Genomic DNA, 17779 nt, shown 5'->3' with positions numbered 1-17779 from the left:
TTTTATCCATAAATATTTAAAGATAAACTTCATAAAGTGCTTATTTTCAAATTAGGCATTTAATAATTTCTTGATGAGAAGGCAGATTAGTTACAAAGTAAAAAGAAAAGAAAATAATAAAAAGATGTATCTTAGTTACCTGAATAATTTTATCACCTGGCTGCAATAATTTTGATGCTGGTCCTTCAGGTTGTACCCTTGTTACAAATATACCCTTTAATAACAAACAAAAAAATTATTTAATGGGAAGCAGTATGCATAAATAACAAAGTACCAAGAAGCAATCTTCCTCAGTATGCAAATATTTAATTGTGAGGATTTCTCCTTGTCCTCTCTGAAAACATTGTGACAACCAACCCTATTATTATTATTATTATTATTATTTTATATCCTCATCCAAAGAGTGAGTATATTTTTTCCATTGATTTTTCTATAAAGATTGGAAAGGAGGGGAAGAGAGGGTTAGAGGAAAAAGAGATAGAGAGATACAGATAGAACCATCCATGTGAGAAAGACACTGACTGGTTGCCTCCCACCCACGACGCGAGCAGGGATGGGGATCAAACCCGTCACCCTCTGGTGAGAAGGCCGGCGCACTAACAACGGAGCACACTGACAGGGCAACCCAACTCTATTATTTTTATTTTTGCCTCTGATAATTCAGCATAGTTATTTCTGTTTAAGTGATGAAGTTACTTCTAGAGATGTACAGAAAAATAATTACAAAGTTAAAAATCACTTTACAGTATGAGGATCATTTGAAATATTTGTTTAAATTTGTATTCCTCAAACAATTAAACTGATCACATTTCAAAACAAAAAGCTGAACAATACCAAAGGAAATAACAAGGTGATGTTTGTCTAGATTTATAGAAATACTTGTTAGATTTTTACATATGTACTAGAGGCTCAATGCATAAAATTCATGCATGGATAGGTCCCTAGGCCTGGCTGGTGATCAGGGACTATCTGTAGGGTGACCGGTGGGATGGTTGGGGGCCCCTGCTGGCACTCACCTTGGATGGCCTGGTGCGGCCTGTTTGCTGGCCTGGGCCTCCCCCCCCAACACAGCCACCGCTAGTTGCCTCCCTCAGCGACCCCCCCCCCCCCATCACTCTGTGGCTGCCGCCAACTGCCTCCCTCTGCAGGGTGACTGGTGGGATGATTGAGGGGGGGCCCTGCTGGCACCCGCCTTGGCTGGCCTGGGGCCTGTGGGCAGCTTCTGCATTGAGCATCTGACCCTGGTGGTCAGTGCGCGTCATAGCAACCCGTCATTCCACCATGCAGTCAATTTGCATATAGGCTTTTATTATATAGGATAAGAGGTATTAATAGTGAATAAAACTTTATAAGTTTTCAAAGGATATATAAATAAAACTCACATCATCATCAGGTCTGAATGGGTTTCCTCTTCCACCAACACCTCCTGATATGCTAAATCCAAGTTCTGGATCCTTTTCAACTCTCACTCGAATCTGAGATATGAAAATAAGGTTAAGTTGCAACACAGTAAAACCTATAGTTAAGTATTGGTATATTAAGTTGTGACAAACATAACTATGTAGGTATTCATCTACAACAAATATTTGGGCAGATGAATTGAAAATATGACATGGAATATTATGTTAATGAGTTAGTGAGTTAACAGCACAGCTAGGATTATAAAGCAAGGTTCATAACTTAATCTACTGGTGTTTTATGAGAATAGACAACCAATTAATGTTAACCCTATTGTACTTTTTAGACATGGGTCTTAAAGACATATAGCATAAAACATGTACATTCTTAGTTTCTATTTATGAAACATCTACACTACATAGCATCTCTGTCTATTGGGCATTACATAGATCCAAAAATGAATAAAGCATTTGTTCTCTAAGTTTCTAATAATATCACTTTATCAATAAGCTATCAAAATATATGACTTTTTTTTAAAAAAAGTAATCTGTAAGATTTAATTCTCAAAGTAGTTTGGAGACTAAAGTCAAATTTACAAGCTGAGTGTCAAATAACAATAGAAAACCACAACAGGCCAATTCAAGTTTAATGGGAGAAATCTATAATAATGTCAACATTAAAAAATATATATTGAAAAAAAGTTTAATGGCTTATTTATATTCTTAAATTCTTGCTTTCATTACCAGTTTGGGGAATATAACCACCTTAGGAAAGGAAGCAAATCATGCCTAAAACACTATATCCTATGTCAATTAATGAGAATGGGGTTGGAGTCATACAGTCAAAATAAACCACAAAGTTTAATACTTTATAAACTTAACAGGAAACGAGACCTTTAAATACAAAATGGTTAAAAAAAAAACTATGTTAAAATTCTATATGGATTTATTGCTAATAATTAAATAACCTATAAAATACAATAAAAGCTTAGTCTCATATTTCAAATATTCTTGATCATTCTTACCTCTTGCCTTGCCACCTCATGGCCTTGTCTAGAACAATGGGGCTGTGTATATGGAGGCTGGTGGGCCACTTTCAGCATCAAGTAATCAATTAGTTGTTCTCTAGAGGGATGCCTTGCCACAGATGCCTGAGGAAGGGGGTGATGTATTTGACTATAATTTGCCTGAGGCCTGAGAGGCTGGCCCATCTGTCCATTACTCAAAGGCATCTAAGAAAAACATGAAGTGTCTTAAAATAACCAATAATGATGTCTTAATACAAATAGTTGGATTTTCTTCTTGGAGCATTTCAAAAGCACTAGAGGTTAACATTCTAAATCACAGTATCATGCCACTTATACTATTTTTTTTTTTTTAATTTTACACTAAAAAAAGTTTATCTTTTAACTCTAAACTTGTTTGAGTGCTTGATGATAGAAAGCCCATTAAACCGGTATCCTTTCCTATACTATCTTTAATTTCTTACATGCACATAGAACATGCATTTGCCAATGGTTTTTCTTTAAAACTAAAGTAATTTTTTGCTAAAATATCTTCCTAATCCTGTATCTTTTCTATCTTTATTACTTTCTTTCCAGAATTAATAAGCCAATTCATTTATGCAGTATGGTGTGTGTATCAGTTAGCAATTTAAAAACTCTCTAAATATTAATTCCATATAATAGTAACTACAAAAATGAAGCTTTGACATACTATTTTTACTTCTAAACATGCTAAACAAAATATGTGAGATTATTTTGGTGTTTTAAAAGAATTATCTTCATTTTAACGTCTTTCATTTTTAGAGATTAAATCTGAATTTAAAATCACCTTTGTAGCATTTGGCTAATAGTTTATTCTGGCAAATAAGGTTACATTTGTATTGTAAATATTTGAATGTGAAAGATTCTGATTGGAAGAGGAAATAAATATGTTTAAGCTCTTCAGTGATTTAAACATCACTATTGATTATTAATAAAAGGTAACCTCATCCACAAGGAAACCATGGAAAAATTGTGAGGGGAATATCTAAACCCTACTTCCCTAAAATTATCCAAAAATAGAAAAATTGGAAATGCTTTTTTTGTAAACCTTACTTGGTAAAGATGATTTTCACTTTTTAAGAGTCCTGTTTTTCACTGTGTTATATTTGAGAAGCTAGTTAATTCTGTAGACTAGACACATATGTGAGTGTTTTATGACAGATGACATTGGTACAAAGATGTCAGAATTCCTTGAAAAACCTTTTACTGGGTATTTACCACTGGGTCACTGTAGATTTGAAGTGATTAATCTGCTTAGGAGTACTTAAGTAGCTGTGCTGTTACTTTATTATTTACATACAACTCGGTAGACAGCACTTGCTTTTCTCCATATTTATACCATTGTTTTCCTATGTGCAGAATCAACACTTTTCTCCTGTGGAGAATTTTCCAGACAATAATTACTTCTGACCCATCCTTAAGGCTCCTTGACACCTAGATACTTGTTAGTGCCTGACTTTCTACATCAGTGTTAAACGTACTCATGTAATATATTAAGCTATGTGTAATACACAGGTGGCTCAGAGCAATAAAAAGCATAAAACAAACTCAGCAACATAAAACATATAATGGATTTTAAAATGAAAAAAATAAAACCTGGTAACAGAGCTCAACTAAAAGAAAAACCAAAAAGTGATAGATACATATGAAGTTCAATGTTATGTGGCTGGGTTTCTACTCTCAAGAACAATATACTAGGATCTGGAATTAGTTAAGAAAAAGAACATACTAAAGAAAATAATTATCGCTTTAGCTGCTTTGGCTCAGTGGGTAGAGCGATGGCCTGCAAAATGAAAGGTCCCAGGTTTGATTTCAGTCAAGGGCACACTTGCAGGAGGCAGCTGATCCATGATTCTCTCTTATCATAGATGTTTCTATCTCTCTCTCCCTCTTCCTTCCTCTCTGAAATCAATAACAAATAAAATAAAATAAAAAAAAAATATATATATATATATAAAAAGAATTATCTATCTGGCATTGGTAACAGAAAAGTAAACACCAAATGTCACTCTGAGTGACACTTTACCTATAAAATTAGTAAGAATAAGCCATCATCTATTCTACCACATACAGAAGCCTTTCTAATTACTTTTAATTACACTTAAAGTATTTTAATATGCTCCTAGTAATAGTAAAACAATCTCAAATGAAGAATTTAAGGTTGGTTCAAGTTTAACTCTTTAAATAGGTTTCTCATGAATGCCAAAATCCCTCTGATTCAAATAATAAAACAAGTAGGTAATACTATAGAAATGCAAAAAAACACAACAAAATAATTCACCAGTATAGGGGAAAAAAATCATGGAATAAATTGAAAAATAGTAGAATACAATTTTCTATTTCTCAATTATTTAAAAAATAAATCCCTACTAATAACTAAACAAGGGAGGAAATTAAGTTCTCAAAAAAGTATTTTAAGTGTTAAAGCACCTATGATATAGTTCAGAAACCACAAACATAGTAAGCTCACAGATACCACTTTAGTTCCTGAGCACCTACTTTCAAGCTGTCTGGAGGAACATCTTTGTGACTAAGTGTAGCTGACGAGTAGCTGTGCTGTCCTGAAATGAATATATCATCTTGACAAGGATCTCCTGGACAGGATGTCTGGGGATGCTTCAAGTTAGGGGAAAATAAAGAGTAAACAAGTAATGATCTTTAAGATGTACAACCAAAATGATGATGACACTTGAGAGATTAGGAAAATAATAGCGCTACAGAAAGATGAAGAACCAAATAAAACATTAATATTGCAACTGCCATCAATCTGAGTACCTTTATGACTGATGTTAACTAAACTGATCATGGTAATCATTTTGCAATATATACATACATAAATACATACATAAAATTATCAAGATATATACCTTGGACTAATACAATGTTATGCCAATTATACCTCAATAAAACTGAAAAAACAAAAGCAAAACTAGCACTTTTAGTCGTCTTCCGAAGTTAATGGCAAAATATATATATATATTTTTTTCTGACTAGGGCTGGAGATTGAGCCTACAACCCAGGTACATGTCCTTGACTGAAATGAACCCGCAACCCTTCAGTCAGCAGGTCAACGCTCTATCCCCTGAGGCAAACCAGCTAGGGCTGTTGTTCTTATAATATATAAAACATATATACAGATACACAATGTTATTTCTTTATAATGTTTTTAGTTTTATTTACAATAATAACTTAATAGCTAGCTTTGAATACTTTGAGCAACACTCTTAATCTAATTAAGAGTCCCAAATTTTAAGAGCAACTAAAATATACTCATGTTGAGAACAATAAAAAGTTTTTTGGTAAAAAAATTACCTGATGTTCTTTCAACAGCGTAGTATAACAGAGGATTTTCTTTTAAATGATGAGCAGTACCAATAAACATACTGTTAAATAAAACTTATTTTACCCTAATTTTATCATACTAATATTAGTCAGCTCCATATTTTCAGAAGCACTGGTTTGAGGAAATGTTTTTAAAATGAACTAACCAGAATTCCTATTTTTATATGTCAAGTGATACTCTTATATTATAGCTTATCTCACTGACAGCTTTAGATTAAAAGTAGACTCAATTTCATTATCTTAAACATTTCTTAAAAATATGCTGGGATGCAAGATACCTAAAATTTTCATTTTAATTTCATTCTGAATACACTTAGCTATATTTTAGAAAACTAGAGAAATTGTTACTTTCAAAACAGTACATGGCTAGCAATATAAATATGCAAGTTATATCATGTTGAAAAATAATCTGAATCTATTTCATTATGATATGCCACAGGATAATGTAATCTTAGAAACTGTATCTGCAACAGATCTATCATGTATAGTTAGTTGGTAGTTCAAACCATGGCTTAGCATTTTTAGATTTAGTTTGGTCTAATTTTGTGTATTTATTCAATGAAAACTTTTATTTTCCTTCTTTATTCTTCAGATATGCTTTCAGAATGCATAAAATTCAACTGTTTATTTAATCTTTAAAAGAACAAGTATAATTGAAAAAGTAAAATGCAACAAGACTCAAAGGCTCTGAATTTAAGAATAACAAGCAAAAAATATTACTATAAGAATTTGTAAAGAATAATTGTTCCAGATGACTATAAGATTACCCCTGAGTTAATAAATAAAGGCCCGTCTTTACTTTGTGACTTCAGCTGGAATAGTGCCAGAAATGCAGGGCTTAATAGCCATCACCCTTCTTTCTCCCTGTTTCAATCTGATACGTTACAAAATGATTACTACCACTAGAACATAACATGGAAACCAAGTGTTGTCAGGTGACAGAAGGCAAAACAAGATGGGTGAGGTACAGTTAGAGCCAAGCTCATATCCTAGAAGAAACCAGAAATATATTAAGTGGGGGTGAGGGTGGGGAGAGTGGATGCTCAGGAAAAAGCAAAGCACCCCAAAGTAAGCAGAGTCAACATGGAAACAAAACTGAGGAGGGGATAAAACAAGGTCATACAGGAGAAAGGTCTTTTCAGGACGGAAGGAGAGGGGCAGAGGGATTTATTTGGAGGTTATGCTACTACCTCAAGTTATTAGAAAGAGAAAATCTTAAAACAGCCACGCCTGAGTTGTTCTGCTCCTTCTCCTTCTCTGCTATTCTTACACCCTATCCTTAATTTTCACTATTAAAAGAATAAACCTTTCATTTTCACCATGAATGACTATGGCTGAAATGTGGGTAATAAAGAATTTGGATTTTGTCTTTTCATTGTACTTATTACAATTTCTCAGCCCCAATTTTAATCATATTTAGCTACTTATGATCAAACTTAGTTCCACTTAGTTCTTAGTGCTTTTTTTGGGCCAATACTCAATCACTGACATGAAAATTACTGTTCCCCACAACTCCTCTATGGATTACATATGGCACAATTTTAAAATCTTGAGTTTAGGGAAAGTAAGCTGGTTTTAAGAGAAAAAGCATTACAAATAATAATTTTTAACCCCTCTCAGTTAATTCTATTGCTCACCCATTTTTACATAAAAAAGAGTTTCTATAGTTATGACCATAGAAACCTAAGGGATAAAGTCTAAATCAGCACGTTTTAGCACTAAGCCATGGTGGAACTGGGAGGTAAAAAGAGAGCTAAACCCACAGCAAATTTTATTTTCCAGAAATGTCAAAACATTAAAATGTGGGATTTATTTCTCTTCGGTGCACTAAAAGCACTGGTCTACTACAGGTACTCACTCGAAAAATGTGCCCACCAGAACCTCTTCCGTCTGCAACACTCAAGGCAAGACTGCCTTGGCTGCCATGCAGATCCCTAGAGCTGCCACAGTGAAAGCTGCTTACAGCAGTAAAATTGGAACTAAAGGACCTTGACAGCATGCTCTGAATAAAGAGGGGATAGATTTAACAGATTAGTGTAGCATGCAAAATTCACAAGACATATTATGTATAGATGCATTTACAAGTAAGCCCAATACCACACAGAAATAACATGCAACATGGAATTTCAGTGCCATTGAGAGAAACTGGCACTATTTACCATATAGAAACATGACAACATACAAATATACACACAAATTATATGTAATCCTACCATTCAAGTTTAGACATAAAAAAATAGGAATTGATGTCATACTACATATAACTGTACAGCTATATATGGGACACAAATTAATTCCTCTCTAAAGATAAATTTTACCAACAACCAGTTATTTCTAAGTCAAAATAAATTTCAAGAGTCTGCTTCGTTTTATAGAAGTTATCTTATTAAATAAATGCAGAGTTTAAATATATAATTATATTTGGCAAAACATACTAGGCTCTTGGCCATTGCTAAAGTTTAATATAAACACAGAATTTTAGGATATAACATTTAAAAGGCTCCCACTGCTCTATAATTACCAAAATAAAAACAAAAACTAGAAAGTGCACATATAAAAACTTTCTCCCATCCCTAAAAACCATTATATTTTAGGAGTTTGTAGTGCCTTTTGCTGCTTAAGTACAAAGAACCACTGACAGAATCTTTCCAAATACTGAGTTTATGTAAATGTCTACTCACTAATCCTAGGGCTGCCTGAAAAATGTACCTCAATAAATGCACTGCCTGATTCTCATTATTCCTGCTTCTTTACTTCCAGAGTCATTAACTGCTGTTCTTTCATGTTTATGCTTTCAGTCATGTCCCTGAATATTGAGAATCTGATGGTAAAACTGAGAGAAATCACATTTTGAGCATGGCTTGTAAAGAAGAAATATGAAAAGAAGAAATATGTAAAGAAGAAATATGAAAACATTACAAGCATTTCTGCTACTCTTAGGGAATATATACCTTCTCTAGATTATGAAATTGATGTCTACTATTAAGAAACATTAACATGGCATTCCAGAATAAAACTGATCTATAAAATTACAAGGTATACTTTAATTTTGTGGATTTTAAAGTAATGACTAAAGAAAAAGCTAACTTAATAGGCTAGGCCTGTACTTTTCGAAACCATTTCATGATAAAGATTTAGCAGGGGCAAGTCAGAGTTCCATAAAAAGCTGATCAGAATGTAAAAATAAAGAAATTATACACATAGTTCATACACACATGGTTTGTTTTAACATGTTTTTAACTTGAATGGATTGACCAACCTTGTTTAAGGAGATGTAGATTTTAAAAAAGCCTATTTATTGTGTCATCTTTGAACATATATGACGTTCTGTAAATACTTCATTGAATAAGAAAGCTTATGCTCAGAACAGGTCTGGTTTTTAATTCAGGTTTGTGCTCAGACACTTATATAAAACTGCACTCCATCACAATACATGGAAACTCTGAACAGACCAGTGCTGGGCAAATGTCCTGAGCATTGTTTTTCATTACATGCAAACAGTTGCATAAGAGTAAATGAACATGAAAATGATCACGTTGTGTTAATTTTTAATCATTTCTGGTTGAGTGTTTACATATCTAATTTTTTAAAAATTTAATAATATGGGCACATGCTGACCTTTAGTAATAATTCAATATTGAAATACAAATTTTTATTCATTGTCAGTGTTGTTAAATTTTGCTTATAAAAAAATCTCGAGATTTTTGAAATCTATTTTATATGTGTGAATTCTAGGTAGTTTGTTGGAGTGGGAGAGGTGTGACGACCACAACGTTTCAAAACCAAGTAAGGGTCAATAACTTATATATTTCTGTATTATTAATAAACTACCAGCTGGGCAAAGTAGCAACTTTTGATTTGGGAACTTATCTCTAAAGGTAGGAAAGACATTGTGCAATTCCCTGAAGAAGTTTTCCCTGTGCATTTCCTAGTTTCACTTAAATTCTCATTTCTAAATTACCAGTGGGCAGCAAAATTGAGATGCTACTTTCATGTATCTCCAAGCAACCAAATGGCAAAATTCTAAATGTAAAAAGCAGAGAAGCACAGTGAACAATGCAGTGGCTGCTACTTGCTTCCATTTACTAAAGTCCAGGCACTCTGTGTCAGACATGAAAGTAATGGGAGAATAGCCATCAGAGATATCAACTAATATTAATATTTAGTATAGTATAGTATAGTATAATATCGTATTAGTATAGTATAGTATAGTATAATATCGTATTAGTATAGTATAGTATAGTATAGTATTAGTATAGTATAACGTAGTATAACATAGTATAATATAGTATTAGTATTAGTGTAGTGTAGTGTAGTGTAGTTAGTGTATAGTAAAGTAAATAAACTCATCTCATCCTCCAAATCTGCTATTGCTCCTCTATGTTCAGTAGCAGTTACTGGCATTCCTCAAAACCAGTTATTCCAGGCACCAATCTCAAGTTTAATTTCTTGATTCAATGACTGATTACAGGAATATTACAATCAAAAGTAAATTCTTATCAAGTCTATTTCAGAACTGCCTCTTAAATTCATTTCTTTGCCTCAATTCCATTGATACACTCTCATGTATATTCTGGATGAATACTAGATGCTTCATCACCCAGTCAACTTAACTCAGTAGCCTCTCCTCAAACCCCGTTCCACAGCGGAAGTTTATTTATAAAACAGCTATATTACTCCTCTCCTTTAACTTGTCAGCAAAAACATACAAGTTCAAAGAACCTCAACTGTATGTACAAAGTTATAGCTGAAACACAATAAATAGATGAGAATGAAAATAGATGAGAATGAAGTTACCTAACCTTAGAAATGGCTTATTTAAAGTTGAGAGCACAGCATTGCATAGAGCTAACAATTACAGGCAAAGATGCCATGTGGATTGATATAAGGTACTAATCATATTTTAGGTATTTCTGAAAAATATGACTTAAGAAATTTTTAAAAATAATGACTGAGGTTGTATATTTAAAAAACAACAGTATCTTATATTTAATAAACAGAGGTAAGATAATTCTTGGGTAAAATCCACTGAGATGTACCAAGCTAAATCCTAAAGAAAGAATATGCCTTATACACTTGAGCACAGAACTGTGACATTAATATATCAGTTTTACAGGATATTTTAAAAATGGTAACTCCTTTAAAAATACAAACATTACACACTATAGTAGAGCCAGACAAGTGAGTTTAAATAGGTCACAAATGCAATTCGAAGAGTAAATGCCATGCCAGAAGCCATCTGTGTCAGTGACAGTGTTAGTCATATAACTGGGGGAAAAATCTTAGATGAAATATTTACACTTATAGCACATCTGTTTTTCTGTTAACTGTACAATAAACTGCTTATTTTTTGCATACATATTCAACAATTATTAATAGATGAAAAGAGGTCAGAAAATGCTAAACAGAGGCACAATCTAAAAGATATATACAAAAATATATAAAATAAATGTAAACCTATCAAAAAATATGGGGGAGTATGAGATGGGAGAAAAGCTTATACTACCATCTCAATTGTTCTGAGTCTGACAAGTTGGAACTTGAAACTCCATTTGTCAGCACCAAGGAAAAACTCCTAGAATATAAGTACTATATAAAGTATCTCCCCAAAAATGTATACACATTTCAACAAATGATAGCTCAATTTTGAAAATGTATTTTAATAAACACTGCCATTATAATTATTCAAAGTGTACGCATACATTTTTGAGGACATCCTATATAATCAATAATCCAGAGTATCTTATTTCACCTTGATTAAAAAAAAATAACGAATGCCGAATTTTTAAAGGAAAATCAGTAAATTCGTGAGAATGAAAAAATTCATGTTTAATTACCTTTTCTAACTTTTTGGCTTCAATGTGTCGTAGTACTTGTTCTCGCCAATCATGAGGAACTTTACTTTTTCCTGGAGGATCTAATAAAGAATGCTCAGAACCAACCCTTGCATTTGGCCTTTTTGAAGGACTAGTCCGTGAATAATTGAAATCACTAACTGACATAGTTCTCTCTGGTATTTCACTAACTGAGGGTCGAGCACTTTGAGGCCTAGATGTATTTGGACCATCAATGCTATATGTTCGTGCAGAAAGAGGTCTCTGTGATCCTGACATCATTGGAGCAGTTCTTCCCACTGAATGTAACTCCCTGTATGATAAATAATCTCCTTCAGGGATTTGGGCCCGCCTCGTGGGACCTGGCTCACTAACATTTACAGAGGCTGTAGATGACACACTACTTTGTCGCTGAATTGTATTTCGAGTTGCTCCAGGAATGAGTCGGTCATTTGGTGAGATGGCCCACATTTCCCCATGTCTTCCTGGGCCAAGTCTTGGATGCAAATGGTACCCAGTATTAGCTCGAACATTGTTATGGTTAGAGAAATTCATATTGGCAGAATGTTTATTAGCGTAACTGTGGTTTTCTGTGCTCTCTGATCGAGGAAGGCGCTGAGAAGGAAAAGTGGCATGATCCATTTGAGGATTTTGTTTGGAGTGCCACAAAGTGTCCTTGACTGCAGCACTGCTACTGTACTGGATGTTATATTGTGGAGGACCATATATTTGAGGTGTAGATTGTGGGCCACTTGCTATGGGGCCTCTTATATTTGGCTCTTCAGGATTATGATTTGAATCAAACTTAAAAATTGCCTTTGTACCTGATATTAAATCAGAAGATGAAGAAGAACCAGTAAAAACTTGCAATGGTTGATCATACAAAAGTGTAGCAGACTTGCTCCTGACTATATTTTTTCCATCAATAGTAGATATGACTTTAGCTGTTGCACTTGGCTGCTGAAGTCCATTATCACTAAGAATGTCATAGATTTTTAGCTCTCCAGTCTCCATATTAGTTATGCTATGAGATTTCACAACAGACCCAACTGGCCCACTTCTCTGAGGGGAGAGATCTTCGGTGCTCTTGGAAATACCCATATCAATAGAAGGATCAGTGTCGTGGGGCTCAGTCTTCGGAGGAGACTGTGGAGTTTCCTCAGAATGTCCATTCACCTTATTTACACATTCCAGATTAGGACACTTGTTTCCATTTTCCAAGCGCTCAGCTTGTCCGTTAGCATTAATGCTTAAAAAGGCCTTTCCAAGCACCATATCCTGCGCCTTTGATCTTTCTATTCTCTCTGGTTGAAATGTATCATTGGTTATAAGTTTATGAAGATTCATATTGATACGGTCTAATTTGTGAGATTCATCAGATGTGGCTATTGAGTCAATACCTTTCTCAATAAGAACTAATCGTTCCTCAATATTCAAATCATATTCAGGCAAGTTGAAATCTTTTTTATCATGAACCTTGAATTTCTCCTCTGTTGAATGGTTTAAAATATCTCCATTTTGTAAAATGCTGTTAAAATTTTCATCTTCTTGCCTAAAACAAAAATAATGTTATCAAAAACATCATAAAGCCCAGTTGTTTATATTAAATAGAGAAAAGTAAAACTATCTGAAAATTTATAATCAAGATTAATTTTCATCAATATCATAAGTCACTTAGTCACAATATAGTTTGAGCTAAATAAAGAAAAAAATTATGTGTCCTCTTCTGGTATAGCTTTTCACAAACGTGCTAAGATATGAAATGTCTGCCCGACCGGTGTGGCTCAGTGGTTTAGTGTCAACATATAAACCAGGAGGTCACGGTTCTTTCCCAGTCAGAGCACATGCTTGGATTGCGGGCTTGATTCCCAATAGGAGGCAGGCAGGAGGCAGCCGATCAATGGTTCTCTCACCTCATCATTGATGTTTCTATCTCTTTCCCTTCTCCCCTCCTCTATGAAATTAATAAAAATATATTTTAAAATATGAAATGCTTGAAAGATGGGAAGATACACAGATAAAGAGCCAATAATTTGAACAGGTGAGTAAAACACACAGAACATTTTTATGAATAACTAGAAACCGGATGCACAAATATTCATGCTAGAATGGGCCTTTCTTTCCCTGGTTGCCAGCACCGCCTTTCCACTCCAGCCCAGCCCCGAAGCCGCCTCTTTCCGCTCAGGTCCTGCCTTCCCACACTGCCCAGAGGCCCTGAGAAACTGGGGCGGGGCAGAACACCTGCATCCTGCCCACCCCCATCATTAGGCACCCAAGTATGCAAATTAACCACCATCTTTGTTGGGTTAATTTGTATAACACTCCGGGTTGGCTGGTGGTGTAGCAGAGGTACAGTCTATTTACATGTTTGTCTATTATTAGGTAAGATTCTGAAACATTATTATTATTAGCCATAGTTATCATAATAAGTTATTAGATTCAAATATATAGATAAGGAAATGATATAAAGAACTAAACAATAGCTCTACAAAATATGAAGATCAAAACTGAAATTAACCCTGGCTGGTGTTGCTAAATGGTTCGAGTGTTGGCCTGTGCACCAAAGTGTCTCGAGTTCTATTCCTAGTCAAGGGCATGTTACCTTGGTTACCGTGATTCCGGGTCCAGTGGGGTCTCATGTAGGAGGCAACCAATTAATGTGTCTCTCTCGCAGTGATCTCTCTCTCTCCTCCCTCTCCTTCCCTTTCTCTCTCTTTCTCTCCATCTCCCCTTCTCTCCCTCTCCTTCCTTCCTTCTATACCTCCCTATCTCCCTCCCTCTTTCTCTAAAATCCAATGGAAAAAAATATCCTCAATCCTCAGTGAGGGTTAACAACAACAAAACACACACACACACACACACACACACACACACACAAAACCAAAAACAAACCAACAAACAAATAAAACATACAAAAACCTGAAAGTAAATTTTTGGGAAATACATTGGATTTGTGAAATATTTAAAGGTGACATTCCAAAATTACAGAAAATACTTTATTTCTGCTTGGTAATATGAAAACATAATTGTGTGTTCAAGTTGTATTTCAAAAAATAGGTTAATATTTCAACAAATATTCCTTAGTATTAATCTTCCCTTAGGTGACAAATAATATTCATGATTAGAAATACAACACAGAGGTGCAGCTATATCCCTTTCTTTGCCTTTATTTCATTACATAAAAAACATGATTTAGAAATTACTAAACTACTTCCCAACATCAGTAAAATTTTATTATTCAATAAATTAAACATTATTTTATTTTATTTTTTTAATATATTTTTATTGATTTTTTACAGAGAGGAAGGGAGAGAGATAGAGAGCTTAGAAACGTTGATGAGAGAGAAACATCGACCAGCTGCTTCTTGCACAGCCCCTACTGGGGATGTGCCCACAACCAACGTACAATGCCCTTGACCGAAATCGAACCTGGGACCTTTCAATCCGCAGACCGACGCTCTACCACTGAGCCAAACCGGTTTTGGCTAATCATTATTTTAACACCTAAAAGGTTATAAAAATCAATAATTTACCATACTAGATCTTAACCTCAAATTGAGAGGACAGATATAAATGATTAATCATAATTACAACTATATAACAACTAAACTCATTTCATATACAAAAGGCACTTTTATTTTCCAACAATATAAATCAATACATACAAAAACTTGACTTAACTATACAATTAAACTCTAAAAAATATTTAGCAATATCCATTCAATAAGCTTTGGGTTCAGTATTAAGCCAAATCTTTCCAGCAAGCACTCTTCCTGATTATGTTTTTTATGTAATGTTTTTTACCTAAATCATGTTTTTTATGTAATGAAATAAAGGCTAAGAAAGGAATATAGTAGCACCTCCCTGTTGTATTTCTTTTAAAAAAAAAATATATTTTATTGATTTTTTTACAGAGAGGAAGGGAGAGAGATAGAAAGCTAGAAACATCGATGAGAGAGAAACATCGATCAGCTGCCTCCTGCACACCCCCTACTGGAGATGTGCCCACAACCAATGTGCCCTTGGCCAGAATTGAACCTGGTACCTTTCAGTCTGCAGACCGACGCTCTATCCAGGCCAGAATTGAACCTGGTACCTTTCAGTCTGCACACCGACGCTCTATCCACTGAGCCAAACCGGTTTCGGCCGTGTTGTATTTCTAATCATCAAAGTAAAATGGTACTTTGCTAACCAAACTTTTTGGGAGCCCAAATAATATATTTGTTTTAAATTTCAGCTACATTTCAACATGTAGGAAAGTCTTTTCCATAGAAGTTGACCTATAAATTTAGGTCTAAGCCAAAGATACATCACTAATTAAAAATATTTAAATAAATCCTTTAATGGCATCGCCTCAAAATGATCTTGCATTTCTAATCCTAAAAATATCAGTTTCTAATTGAACTACCCCAAATAGGTTATTTATGGTGTAATATCTAGAACTGTTCAACATTTTACTGAAGAAAATTAGAACATATTTTTAAACTTTTCTCCCCCGCCCCCTTAAAAAACTAAAATGGAAATCTATAAAAGCTAAGTAATTAGTAATAAAGTAGAGGAGAAACCATATGCTACCTGAACCACTTCTATAATATAGTATTTGTGAAGTCCTTCGTTTTGGTCATATGTATTTATTAGCATTTCTAGCTCTATTTTTTGTACAAATAAATTATTTTGTTAAGATATTTACAAACCTTCTTTTGGAATTAATACCAATATGAGTTTGTTTCACTGGAGAGCAGAGTGAGGTATCTTGACTACTATCAGTATTAAGGGAAACTGAATCAGACATCCGGGATGGAGAAGAACAGTTGCTATTATTCTGATTGCTATTGTGTGTAACTTCATCTGATAAAGAATCTATATCCTTTGTATCATCTGAAACAAACAAACAAACAGAAAAACAAAACACTGAAGCCACTGATAAAGTCACCAAAAATCCTGTGTGAAATACTTCCCAGTGATGACTTCAACATATGAGGTAAAGAATTTATAAATAAATACAAAACCAGAGGCACCTATAAAAATTCAGTCTTAATACACATAAATATGAAAGCATTTTAAAATAATGATAGATACCCTTTACTTTTTAAAAATATAACCAAAGTTAGGGTTACCCAGAATTTTATTAGTTTGAATTCCTGACAGGATTATATTATGTGATGTGTTCTAAGGCTAACAGTTAGTTTTAGTAAATATGCTTTCCCACTCATTTACAATTTTAGAAAGTCATAATAATTAAAAAATACAAAGTATAGTTTATAGCCTTAAGTAAACTTTTCTTGGGGAGAAATTATATTACACATGTAAGGAACTGTTTTTATCTATTCTGACAATAAAAATAAGCAATGCAGTCAATCAAAAAACCACCACCAAACAAATCAAGAAATTTTCACAAGGTCAGCTCTCTCTTCATATTTATAAATTATTTAAAAAACTTGTACATGAATACTGAATTTTTCATATGTGAGATGGTTTTATGTGTAACAATAATATAGACAGAAATAGACAATATTCATATTCCAGTATAGGTAGGTAGTATAGTATAAATAGTATTTTTAAAAGTAATGATAAAAAAAGATCACATAATATCTTAGAACCCTAAAGAATGTTTTTAACTAACTCAACTCTAGCCAAATCATAGAAACAGTATATATAGACACAGTCATAGGAGATTACATTAATCCGAATTAAGGGTATTTTTGCTGTCCCAAATATTTTAGTTCAAGTAGTCTAGATTGTGTTTATAGTTAAAAACAGTAGCACAGGGCTCTCAAATTCAACTTTAAGGTATTAGGGTCTCAGATTATGAATTTTTAAAATAATGTTAAACTATATGTAACAAATTCTTTCCTAGATTTAGCCCTCTTATTCCAATTCCAAATCATGAAACAATTGTGATCATTAGATAACATGAAAAATATTTAGCATATAGCAAGTAGCAATTAGTAAGTATTCAATATATATTACCACCATTATTATGATGAAATCCAAGCTATTTGAGGAGCACTTTGTTAAGCAAACTTCATTAATGCCATAAAGGCAATGGCTGGATCAATACTTGGTGGAGGTAATATAGAGATGTTCAGACACTAGTGGGGAGGAGTGAGGGAAGGGTACAAGGAAGAGACAGATATCCTTCAAGTCTCCTTTTATGTTA

The 17779-nt window shown here is 33.8% G+C and overlaps 1 protein-coding gene across 19 annotated transcripts in view; it reads right to left on the bottom strand.

The window, feature by feature from the left end:
• Nucleotides 1-17779, bottom strand: part of ERBIN (erbb2 interacting protein) — a 95155-nt gene that overhangs the window by 2568 nt on the left and 74808 nt on the right. For 6 of the 19 annotated variants that reach the window (XM_036410738.2, XM_036410739.2, XM_036410740.2 and 3 more), the window contains 7 exons: nt 16314-16497; nt 11623-13171; nt 7644-7787; nt 4943-5059; nt 2423-2629; nt 1383-1475; nt 140-214 (listed from right to left, as the gene is read on the bottom strand). In XM_036410738.2, the coding sequence (XP_036266631.1) occupies nt 140-214; nt 1383-1475; nt 2423-2629; nt 4943-5059; nt 7644-7787; nt 11623-13171; nt 16314-16497 (2369 nt within the window). Of the gene's footprint in view, nt 1-139; nt 215-1382; nt 1476-2422; nt 2650-4942; nt 5060-7643; nt 7788-11622; nt 13172-16313; nt 16498-17779 lie in introns of those variants that run through there. The other 13 variants (XM_036410750.2, XM_036410752.2, XM_036410741.2 and 10 more) reach the window with 12 other exon arrangements.

Source organism: Pipistrellus kuhlii, unplaced genomic scaffold (assembly GCF_014108245.1).
Source record: "Pipistrellus kuhlii isolate mPipKuh1 unplaced genomic scaffold, mPipKuh1.p scaffold_m20_p_4, whole genome shotgun sequence".
NCBI lineage: Eukaryota > Metazoa > Chordata > Mammalia > Chiroptera > Vespertilionidae > Pipistrellus > Pipistrellus kuhlii.
This window is presented reverse-complemented; position numbering and strand designations above follow the sequence as displayed.